This window comes from Engystomops pustulosus, chromosome 4 (assembly GCF_040894005.1).
Source record: "Engystomops pustulosus chromosome 4, aEngPut4.maternal, whole genome shotgun sequence".
Taxonomy (NCBI): domain Eukaryota; kingdom Metazoa; phylum Chordata; class Amphibia; order Anura; family Leptodactylidae; genus Engystomops; species Engystomops pustulosus.
Window position 1 is genome coordinate 28,541,775 of NC_092414.1, and position 11,592 is coordinate 28,553,366.

General features: G+C 44.1%; 1 protein-coding gene across 3 annotated transcripts in view; it reads left to right on the forward strand.

The window, feature by feature from the left end:
- The window catches only part of CAMK2A (calcium/calmodulin dependent protein kinase II alpha), a 145,379-nt gene extending 134,163 nt beyond the window's left edge, over positions 1-11,216 (forward strand). For 2 of the 3 annotated variants that reach the window (XM_072145593.1, XM_072145594.1), the window contains 5 exons: positions 1,150-1,198; positions 3,414-3,489; positions 7,256-7,350; positions 8,890-9,118; positions 10,464-11,216. In XM_072145593.1, coding sequence (XP_072001694.1) covers positions 1,150-1,198; positions 3,414-3,489; positions 7,256-7,350; positions 8,890-9,118; positions 10,464-10,467 — 453 coding nt within the window. In that variant the 3' untranslated portion in view covers positions 10,468-11,216. Of the gene's footprint in view, positions 1-1,149; positions 1,199-3,413; positions 3,490-7,255; positions 7,351-8,889; positions 9,123-10,463 lie in introns of those variants that run through there. The other variant, XM_072145595.1, reaches the window with a different exon arrangement.
- The last annotated feature ends 376 nt before the right edge of the window (positions 11,217-11,592 follow it).

An 11,592-nucleotide genomic window follows, 5' to 3' on the forward strand; every position in this document is an offset into this window, starting at 1 on the left:
GGGTGCCTATAAGTCTCTTTTTTTAAATGGTTTGATATTTACTGCCTGTATGGTACCAGAACCAAGCTTCTTGGGAATGGAGGGCAGGTCCCTACTGGCTGCTTTTAGTTCTACAGTTTAAGGTTTCTCAGAGGTTCCTTCTTGGATACATGATTGTCGTGAATAAGAATAAGAAGTCATAAGGTAGAGTATGAAAAGGGCTTGTGCAGGGTCTGCTCCAGGTTTCAGTAGTGCCCAGGGCGGTAGAGTCTCAGTGGGCCCCTTTGCAGTGAACTCACATGACGGCATTAAAAATCAGAAACTAAAAGACCACATGGGGGAAGTAGACGGCAGAAATCTAGGACTAGGAGAGATTCCTAGTCCTGACGTTCTGACGTTTACTGTTATATACATATTATGATGTATAATGTGCAGCATAATATGCTTATAATGGTGCATATTCACCATTCATTAGTGTGTGAGACCTGATGCCGGGGCCCCCTGACACTGTCAGATCAGAGAAGGCGCCCTAATAATTAGCTTTTTTTTTTTTTTATAGGGGACAGCAAACATCTAATACTGACTTTCCAAAAGTTAAGCCTGCCCATGGGGTCATGTACCAGATGGCGGCACGTGGTACTCTGCCAGTATGAGCGACCATTCTCTTCCTTCTCCTCTGACTTGACTCTACATGCTCTTTGCTAAGCAAAATAAGGTAAAACAGGGAACTGACTACTAATTGCCCTGTGCCTTTTTGCCCAGCAGAGGGCGTGTCAGTCTACAATTTGGGGCTCTCAGAGGAATGAGCAGCTGTGTTTGTAGTCACAGCTCTGTGCGCAGTCAGTTGGTGCAGCTGGTATTGGGATATGTGGGAGAAATGAATAATGAGGACTGCGCCGGATGGGGATGAGATTGAAACAAACCTCCCCGAGGTGCTGTCACTTCCACAAAATAAAAGAATAACATTAAAAACTTATTCTACTAAAAACATTTTTTTTTCCTGGTGAATGGTGACCTCTAGTGGTCAATGTATAAAAGACAGAAATACTACAACGCATCTTCTGGACAGGAGGAGAACATCTTCTGGATTGGGTGCTCTTCTGGTACCACAAACAACTATGACTAGTTTATAAGAATAATCTGATTCTTCCTCCTTCTTCTTTCATCCAGGAATCCTCAGAAAGCACAAACACTACTATTGAAGATGAAGATACCAAAGGTAGGTCGGGAGGTGGATCGGACACCGTAGTTAATCGGTAAATTGGTTAACATGAATTCGTTTTTTTCCAACCTTGTCCTTGGGGTTAGTAATCTTGGCGGAGCACTGGAGATGAACTTTTGGGAGGCTCCTAAAAAAGTAAAGACCCCAAAGTGCAGGTAGAACTCTATGCCACGTCACTAGGCTTCTTTAAGTCGGGCATTGATCCATACGTACCTGCTTTCTTTAAGATAACAAAATTCTCCTTTTCCCATCCTGGAAAACTTGTTTGCATATACTGTTGCATAGGAAGTCTACTTGACCTTTTACCAATGTATACCATCATAAAAAAAGAAAAAAGAAATCAAAAATAAAGGAAGAAAGATTTGAACCCCCCTTTCCTTGAAAAATCCAAAATGTTTAGATTTTAATATATTTATCAGATTATAGTTATTAAAACATAATGAATGTATATACATTTGGTATCTCTGTGACCACGCTGACCCAAAGAATCAAGGGCAGGTGGCATTTAGAGTGCACAGTGAAAACCATAAAAACTAAGCTCAGCAAATTCACCGCATTTGGAATCAGTTAATCTACCATCATAATCCATCACTGGGACTCTTACTCATAGGGGGAGATTTATCAAGCTGCGTAAGAGGAAGAATGTACTTAATCGCCCATGGCAACCAATTACAGCTCCCATTTAAAGTATTCATGAACACTGGTAAAATGAAAGCTGAGCTGTGATTGGTTGCAATGGGCAACTAAGTACATTCTTACTCTTAGGCAGCTTGATAAATCTCCCCCATAGATCTTATATTTAATAGTCCTGGCCTCCTTTCTTCTAAAACCAACTCTTACAATTATGCTAATGAGCTTGAGGGGCTCTGCAGGGGTGTTTCCAGAGCTCCTCAGTGATATACAGGGAGAAACCATTGCATCAGCCTCTCCCTCCATATTTCTTGCACCCACCACCTGCTGGAGACCTGCCAGGCTGTAGGACAGCCCTCCGGTCCACATACCAAGCACCGTGACCACAGCGTTCCCTAGGCCGCAACAGCCAGCCACTCCGGTATTCTGGGCCCTGGCTGCCTCCAGGCCCCATGAAAAGGCTAGGCCCCGGTGGGGGGATGTTGCATATGATTTATAGTACTAGGTTTCTTATATGGGAAAGTGACCCCTTTTGGCCCCCCTTAGCCTCTTTGGCCAAGTTGCGACCAAACCCTCTGTACCCCCTCAAGTGACGCCCCTGGTAATCAGACCCCCTAGGACAGTGATGGCAAACTTTTTAAAGAGTGCCCAGACTACAACCAACACCCACTTATTTATCGCAAAGTGCCATCACTGCAATTTAAGCAGTAACCTATTGCTCCCTGTACTTCGGCCTCCTGAGGACACCAAAACAGATAACAAGTCAAACTAACATTGTAGCTTCTCTCCAGGGTCCCCTGTACAGGAAGAATTGTGGGGCCAGCCAAAAATAATCTTCCACACATTCTCACTCTTCCTGCAGTCCCAAATAGTCAAGGATGTGACCCTTTAAAACCAGTCTGGTGAACTCTGTGCTGGGGCGATGGCCTGGGTGCCCACACCCATGCCATAGGTTCGGCACTACTCACCTAGGAGATACCTAACATGCTTAAAATTATAAACATGTTATGCTTAAAGGGGCATATACACTCCTAATACACATCCAATACCCCAGATGCTGGGCCCTCCTGACACTGTGTGCCCCATAGCAGCTCCTATGGCTGCTACCCCTGCAGAAAAAAAAATGTAAAAAATATGGCTTGTGAAAGGACCGGACTGAAAAACGGAAACAAAAAAACCCTAAAAAACTTGGTCCTGAAGTTGTTGGGACCACTAGAAAGTACAACATGTTAAGCAAAAAAACAGCTCTCATACAACTCTGTACATGAAAAAAAATCTCAATGGCTTTTGGAGGGTTTGGGAGTTTAAAAAAATGGGAAATAAAAAACAATGCATCCTTAAAAGGTTAAGGAGATATATTCCCCTCCCTGATGCAATTTTCATATCGGATGTGCCTAGAAATCCTGTGTCCTGCCACAACAGTCTCACCAAATGTTGCCAAGTTTATGTTAGCCAACAGTTTGCTCCAGCTTATTAACAGGGCATTAAGGGCTACTCTGTGCTATGTACTGTCTATGTATTTTCCCTTTGTGCAACAGCTCAGGGATCCCAGGATTAACGTCTACTTCTCTCATGCCTACAGTGCGGAAGCAGGAAATTATTAAAGTGACAGAGCAGCTAATAGAAGCCATTAGCAATGGAGACTTTGAATGCTACACGTGAGTATTTGTACAATTTCGCTCCTCCTGGTCTGTAACATGCTGCCTGCAGATAGGGCACTATGTACAATCTGCTCAGCTCCTCCTTCTCTATAACATGCTGCCTGTTTATAGGACACTATGTACAATCTGCTCAGCTCCTCCTGCTCTATAGCATGCTCCCTGCAGATAGGGCACTATGTACAATCTGCTCAGCTCCTCCTGCTCTATAACATACTGCCTGCAGGTAGGACACTATGTACAATCTGCTCAGCTCCTCCTGCTCTATAACATACTGCCTGCAGGTAGGACACTATGTACAATCTGCTCAGCTCCTCCTGCTCTATAGCATGCTCCCTGCAGATAGGGCACTATGTACAATCTGCTCAGCTCCTCCTGCTCTATAACATACTGCCTGCAGGTAGGACACTATGTACAATCTGCTCAGCTCCTCCTGCTCTATAACATACTGCCTGCAGGTAGGACACTATGTACAATCTGCTCAGCTCCTCCTGCTCTATAGCATGCTCCCTGCAGATAGGGCACTATGTACAATCTGCTCAGCTCCTCCTGCTCTATAACATACTGCCTGCAGGTAGGACACTATGTACAATCTGCTCAGCTCCTCCTGCTCTATAACATGCTGCCTGCAGGTAGGACACTATGTACAATCTGCTCAGCTCCTCCTGCTCTATAACATGCTGCCTGTTTATAGGACACTATGTACAATCTGCTCAGCTCCTCCTGCTCTATAGCAAGCTGCCTGCAGATATGGCACTATGTACTATCTGCTCTGTTCCTCCTGCTCTATAACATGCTCCCTGCAGATAGGAAACTATGTACAATATGCTCAGCTCCTCCTGCTCTATAGCATGCTGCCTGCAGATATGGCACTATGTACAATCTGTTCAGCTCCTCCTGCTCTATAACATGCTGCCTGCAGATAGGACACTATTTACAATCTCCTAACCTCCTCCTGCTCTATAATATGCTGCCTGCAGATAGGGCACAATATACAATCTGCTCATCCTCTTCTGCTTTATAACATGCTGCCTGCAGATAGGACACTATGTACAATCTGCTCAGTTCCTCTTGCTCTATAACATGATGCCTGCAGATAGGACACTATGTACAATCTCCTAACCTCCTCCTGCTCTATAATATGCTGCCTGCAGATAGGACACAATATGCAATCTGCTCAGCTCCTCCTGCTCTATAATATGCTGCCTGCAGATAGGAAACAATATGCAATCTGCTCATCCTCTTCTGCTTTATAACATGCTGCCTGCAGATAGGACACTATGTACAATCTGCTCAGTTCCTCTTGCTCTTTAACATGCTGCCTGCAGATAGGACACTATGTATAATCTGCTCAGCTCCTCCTGCTCTATAACATGCTGCCTGCAGATAAGACACTATGTACAATCTGCTCAGCTCCTCCTGCTCTATAACATGCTGCCTGCAGATAAGACACTATGTACAATCTGCTCAGCTCCTCCTGCTCTATAACATGCTGCCTGCAGATAGGACACTACAAACAATCTACTCAGCTCCTCCTGCTCTATAACATGCTGCCTGCAGATAGGACACTACAAACAATCTGCTCAGCTCCTCCTGCTTTATAACACGCTACCTGCAGATAGGACATGGTGTCTATCTGTTCAGTTCCTCCTGCTAAGAGAGTGGGAATCAATTCAGTACTGGTGAGGTACCTTGTCATAGCTGAAGGTTTTAGGGTTTTTGAGAGTATCCATTAGCAGTAGGGCCAAGGGAATTTTCATCCAAAGAGCACAACAGACCTCAGTGGTACTGGACCTGTGGAGGTTTTGTATTTTAGGAGCATGAAGAATAAGGAGCCAAGAGTAACTGAGTTAGCAATTAAAGACTCTTCCCTGAGAAGTGACTGTGAAGACCACCGATCCTTGAGTTAGCTGCCATAAGATATCTGGTAATTTCACCTCTTGGTGTCTATTTTAACATGAATGGCACCAGAATTACCTACCCAGTAGCCAGGAGGTTAAATCACCAGTCAGGTTGCCCACTAGCCACCATAACAACGGACCAGAAAAAGTCATTTCCAGTATATTGAACTGGAACCTTTTGGACCTTTGGTCCAAAATAAGGAGGACCTTTTCCCAAAGATAAATTAAAGGACACCTGTCATCAGGTTTGTGTCACTTGTCCTGTCACCTCTACCTGTTAGAGCAGCTCACAAGGATCCCATCCCAACCTTTATCTAGTTATTTCATACATTATTCATTGTAAAATCATCTATTTTTTATCATGTAAATGAGGCTGGTCACATGGTCAGAGGCAGTGATGTCACCCCTGTTACCCCTCCCCTCTCCTCCCCCTGCTCAGGTCTGTGTGTAATGTATAGTAAAGCATGGCTAGTGTGTGTGCTGCATCTGCTGACATGCTGCATCCTCCTAATATACAGGTGAGAGACACAGACATCAGCTACACATGAATCTGACATGTTCTGCTGTAACATGGCTGCCTGGAGCTGCTGTATCTCTCCTAAACACACACACATGCACACACAGGCTGCAGGAGGCGTGGCCACCAGCACCAGGAAGCACATCATTATACAGCCTCACACCATTATACAGGCTGTCAGTCATGCACTGGGGGTGTGGCTGTGCCTCCCACTCATGAATAGAGTGGACAGCTTGAATATGCTAATGCTTCATTGGACATTTCACAGGTCATTTGCATACAGCTTTAGGACCTCATTGCTTAGGTTTACAGGCATGTAGAGGGACAATGAAGGGATAGAGGCAATGCTCTCTAATGGCAGTTTATGAAAATATATTTAGTTTAGGGGGGTTATTTTGCATGACGGGTTCTCTTTAAGACTGCCATGGGCCCTGGTCTGTATGAATATTACAGCCCCTACATGTCTGGAATCACTTCCTACATCTGGTCCTAGAATCAGCTTCTCATGGAATGGAGGATGTATCCATTCTGCTGCTTTCAATCTATAGTTTCAGGGCCTTTGGAGGACCTTCTAATCTCCTTAATTGTGTACATGTGTATTGAGAGCAGGAACAGATGCACAAGGATTTCATGGGTGAAGGCCCTTCTGAGCATAAAATTTGGTAAGTGGTTTGAGTAGCCATGGGCCCCCTAGAAGACTTGGGCCCCGGGCTACCGCCCAAACCGTCCAGATTGTAATCCATTACTGCCTCTACCCACCACTTCCCAGCGGATTTTCCTTATGGTTTACAAATGCAACATCCAACAGAGTATGTGGGGAATACTGAGGAGACAGGGTCTATGAATGGAGCATTATTTGGTTCTGGTCACTCTACAGCCAGTTATTTGTTTCCCTTACGATCAGCAGGTTTGAGCAGTATGAAAAAGCCCGTTATGAGTCTTTCTTATCTGTGAAATCAAGGTCGATCATTATGACTTGGCTAAGGCTTAATGGCCGTCTATCTAAGCCAAAAGTTCTGGGTAGCGCTGAAGGCATGGCCTGTGACATCTTTGAGATGATTTGGAACATCATTGTCTCATCCAACAACAGTTGGTGTTGTTTTGGCTGAATAAGTGGTAACTCCCACAAATGTTCTCCAAGATCTTTTGGAAAGCTTCCACTAAAAAGTGGAGACGGTAACAGCTGCAAAAGTGGGCCCTCATTCTTTTATACCTGTAATGACCTAATGTAATAGAGTGTAGGTCATTGATAGATAGATTGATAAATGTATCCATGTTCCGTTTCTTCATATCTTATGTTCATCATGAAACCATTTTGCATTAAAATTCTATCTTTCTTCTGTCATAGTAAAATGTGTGACCCTGGAATGACTGCATTTGAACCGGAAGCATTGGGAAACTTGGTGGAGGGTCTAGACTTTCATCGCTTCTACTTTGAAAATTGTGAGTCATGAACTGTTTGTAATACAGCACACTAAGGCTTCATGCACACGACTGTTGCACGAACTGCTGCCGGCTCACCCCATAGACCTCTGTTGTGCACAGCCATGGTGCAGTGAGGTGCTCTTCCTGCCCCAATTTGCTGCAAGGCGCTCACCACTTCCATATCCTCCTGGCCGAAAGGAGGCAAACAGGGAAAAGTTTGCGGCCTGTTTGCGCACAAGGCCCTGTTCATGTAGCCTAAGAAGAAGTTCTTATTTTATGACTTGTGTATAAAGACTTTCACTACATAGTAGAGGATATTTTGGAAATATTCAAACCACATTTTTAGTCTCTGTTTGGACTCTTCTCATTAATAAAATGTCCAGTTGCAGCCTACCCTTATCAATAAAATGTCCAGCTATAGACCTCCTCATTAATAAAATGTCCTGCTGCAGACTCCCCTCTTTAATGAAATATCCAGCAGCAGACTGCCTTCATTAATGAAATATCTAGCTGAAGTCTCCTCTCATTAATGAAATGTCCAGCAGCCTCCCCTCATCAATAAAATGTGAAAGAAGAAGCCTTCCCTCACTAATAAAATGTCCAGCAGCAGCCTCTACTCATTAATGAAATGTCCGGCAGAAGCCTACCCTCATAAATGCAATGTCCAGCTGCAGCCTCCCCACATTGATAAAATGTCCAGCAGCAGACTTCCCTCAATAACGACATATCCAGCAGCAGCCTCCCTTTGTTAATAAAATGTCCAGGTGCAGCCTCCCCTCATTAATAAATGTTCAGCAGCAGCCTCCACTCATAAATGAAATGTCCATCTGCAGACTTCTCTCATTAATAAAATGTCCATCTGCAGCCTCCCCTCTTTAATTAAAAATGTCCAGGTGCAGCTTCCCCTCATAAATGAAAGGTCCAGCAGGAACCTCCCATCATTAATGAGTTGTCCAGCAGCAGACTCCCCTTATTAATGAAATGTCCAGCTGCAGCCTTCCCTCATTAATGAAATGTTCAGCTGCAGGCTCCCCTCATTAATAAAATGTTCAGCAGCAGCCTCCCCTCATAATTGAAATGTCCAGCTACAGACTCCCCTCATTAATAAAACGTCCTGCTGCAGACTCCCCTCGTTATTGAGATGTCCAGCAGCAAACCCCTCTCATTAATGAAATGTCCAGCAGCAGCCCCCTCTCATTAATGAAATGTCTAGCTGCAGAGTCCCCTCACTGATAAAGTACAGGCTTTGCGCTAAGGGTTTTTTGGGTATTTTTATAACTGTATATAACATAATCTGCAGTACTGTCATAGTACTGGAATCAATTTACGGCTTCATGCACGTGGCCGCTATCTTATAGAGCAGGTCCTATTCCTGCCCATATTTGCAGAGTGGGCAGTCATTTTCTATACTCATCGATGGTGTAAGCAGCGCCAATAACAGACTGGGTGCAAGCATCTCATTCCCTCTTTTGCGGCTGCTAAGTTTACAGTAAATATTTCCAGGCTATACATAAAGTGGATGAAATAGCCATAACCTTTTATTTCTTTGTTTTCTAGTGTGGTCTCGAAGCAATAAACCCCTTCATACAACAATCCTCAACCCTCATATCCACTTGATGGGAGATGAGTCCGCCTGCATTGCCTACATCCGCATAACTCAGTATCTCGATACCAGTGGCGTCCCCCGCACTGCCCAGTCAGAGGAGACATGTATTTGGCACCGCCGTGATGGCAAATGGCAAAACGTTCATTTCCACCGATCGGGAGCCCCTTCCGTCCTCCCACAGTAAGGGTCTACTTACTTATTTTCAGATTCATGAGTATTGAAATAGGAAGGAATTCTCTTAAAGGGAACCTGTCACCACAACCCCCATTTTTCACCAAAAGCCCATAACATGATAATTGCATAGTTGCTTTTGTCGGGTTTCTGAGTAGTATAGGTTCACTATAATCATATAGTGTATTTTACCTGGCTCCCTGCTAAGCTCCCCCGCTGAGTCCCGGGGGCAGGAAATCAAAATCAAACAGATGTCTGCTCCTGGATGCTTTCTCCAGTCCACACGCTTCAGTCCCTGCCTCTGAATGAGCTGATGGGCGGCAGCTGGGGAGCAAGGGTCCCTCCCCTGGTTCCTAACTGCCACCCATCCATAACGTCAGGGGGACTTAACCGTGGTGGCTGGAGAAAAGATCCAGGAGCAGACATGCATTAATAAAATGTCCAGCAGCTGTCTCTCATCATTAATGAAATGTCCAGGTGCAACCTTCCTCTTATTAATGAAATGTCCAGGTGCAACCTTCCTCTTATTAATGGAATGTCCAGCAGCAGCTTCCCCTCATTAATGAGATGTCCCACTGCCCCTGGGACTTAGCGTGGGAGTTTGGCCCAAGATGAGTCAGTTTCTTTTCCAGGCTTTCAGTGAACCCCGTCACCTTCTTTTGACTGCCACTCTGCTTCTTCAAATCTCAGCCTCAGTAGACAGGAAGTCCTCTCCTTGCCCTAGGTGGGAAACTGAAGATCTTATCACCATTTCATGCACCCTTTGATTGGGACCAAGTTGCTGTGGGCTAAGCCACAACCACAGCCGGGCACAGTACAGATAAAGGCAGAAATTTGGGGAACCATTTTACTGGTGGGAGGAGGCAGATATAAGCTGGGACGTCTGTGCTGCACTTTTGGAGGGGGTGGTTAGTGGGGTTCTTTGTGCCTGTTTGTGATGACAGGTTCCCTTTAAATAGGGTAACAAGCATTGGGCAGTGTACCGTCTCACCAAGCGATATTTTATGAAGGCCAATCTAATATAGGGTCTTCACTGTAGAACTTCTATTTTTATGGTTTTTGACACCCTTTTAAAGGGATTTTCCCACAAGGGAAAGTTAGGCCCTATCCACGGGATCGGGCCTAACTTGCTGATCAGTGGGGGCTCTCGGTGCTGAAGATTGCAAAAAGGACCCCCCGTCGCTCCATCAGACTAATGGAGCAGACGGCCTTGCATGACCATTCTGCTCCATTAATCTATATGGATCCGACGAAGATCGCCGAGCGTGGATAGGGTCTAACATTTCTTCGTGGGAAAACCCCTTTAAGTGTTCTGGGGTCTGCCACCATACAACTTCTTTTTTTTATCTTTCAGTTGAATCTCCAGCTTTGGTCAAGGACAATAATTATCAACACCAGAAGAAGAAGTCCCATCAGTCTTCTGTTTCTTTGACCCATTCCCTCTCTCTCTCTCTTTCTCTCTTTGCACCTCTCTTATCCCTTGGTCCATCCATGCCTTTCTTTCTTTCTTTCTTTAAATGATATACCAGGTGACAGGTGGCATTGAACAGTGTGTGAGTGTACGTACATACGTGTGTGTGAGCCCGTGAGTGTTGACATGTCCTATGCACACCTACCGTATTAGAGAGAGGAGAGGGGTGTATCTTTCTCTGGAAATTATATCCTCGTGCACTGGTCTTGTGATATCAGTTGCGATATAAACTTCCTTTCACAATTTGAATAGTATTTTTTATCATAAGCTCCTTTAAGACTGACTATTCCCTTGGTGTGTACATTTTGTAACCTATAATACCATCAAGTCTGGAATTAAAATACCCTCCTACTCCAAACAAAACACAAAAGCACAAGTTTTGACATTCTTACAGGAGGGTCCTTTCTCTTCTTGGACCTTCTATGGATGTTGTATAAGATCACCAATCATCAACCACTTCCCCGTTTTACTAGAACTTATTTTTGAGATTCCAAAAGCTTAAGGTTGCCTTAAATACCAGAGCATCCTATCAAGATACACCAGATATAGCAGTCCAGGGAATAAAAAAAAAAGTAATAATAACTACAATAATATGGAAGATCTGTGTCCGACCTCTATCTTGTTGTGTGGTGCCACCAGTTGCGGCATCTTTTCCGAGAAGGCATCTGTATCAAGAGCTAAAGGGTCGATAGTATAAAAAGTTGCAAAGCAACATAAAGCAATGTTGTGCGGAACGGACATACAATAAAAAATAAAGTTCAGCGCAGACCGATCATGCAAGCTATAGTAATAATAAATCTATATAAATATTCTTACATATATATATATTTTGTGGGAATACATCCGTGTGTTAAGGAAAAATCTGTATTTCTATTTGAGGTCTATTATATGCATGCTTTTTATAGAAGTTACACATTCTTGGAATAACCTATTTGCAATATGTTATCACAGAAGATTTTTTTTTTTTTTGTAATGGTTGAAAGCAACTACGGAGGCGCTGTATTCCTTGTGC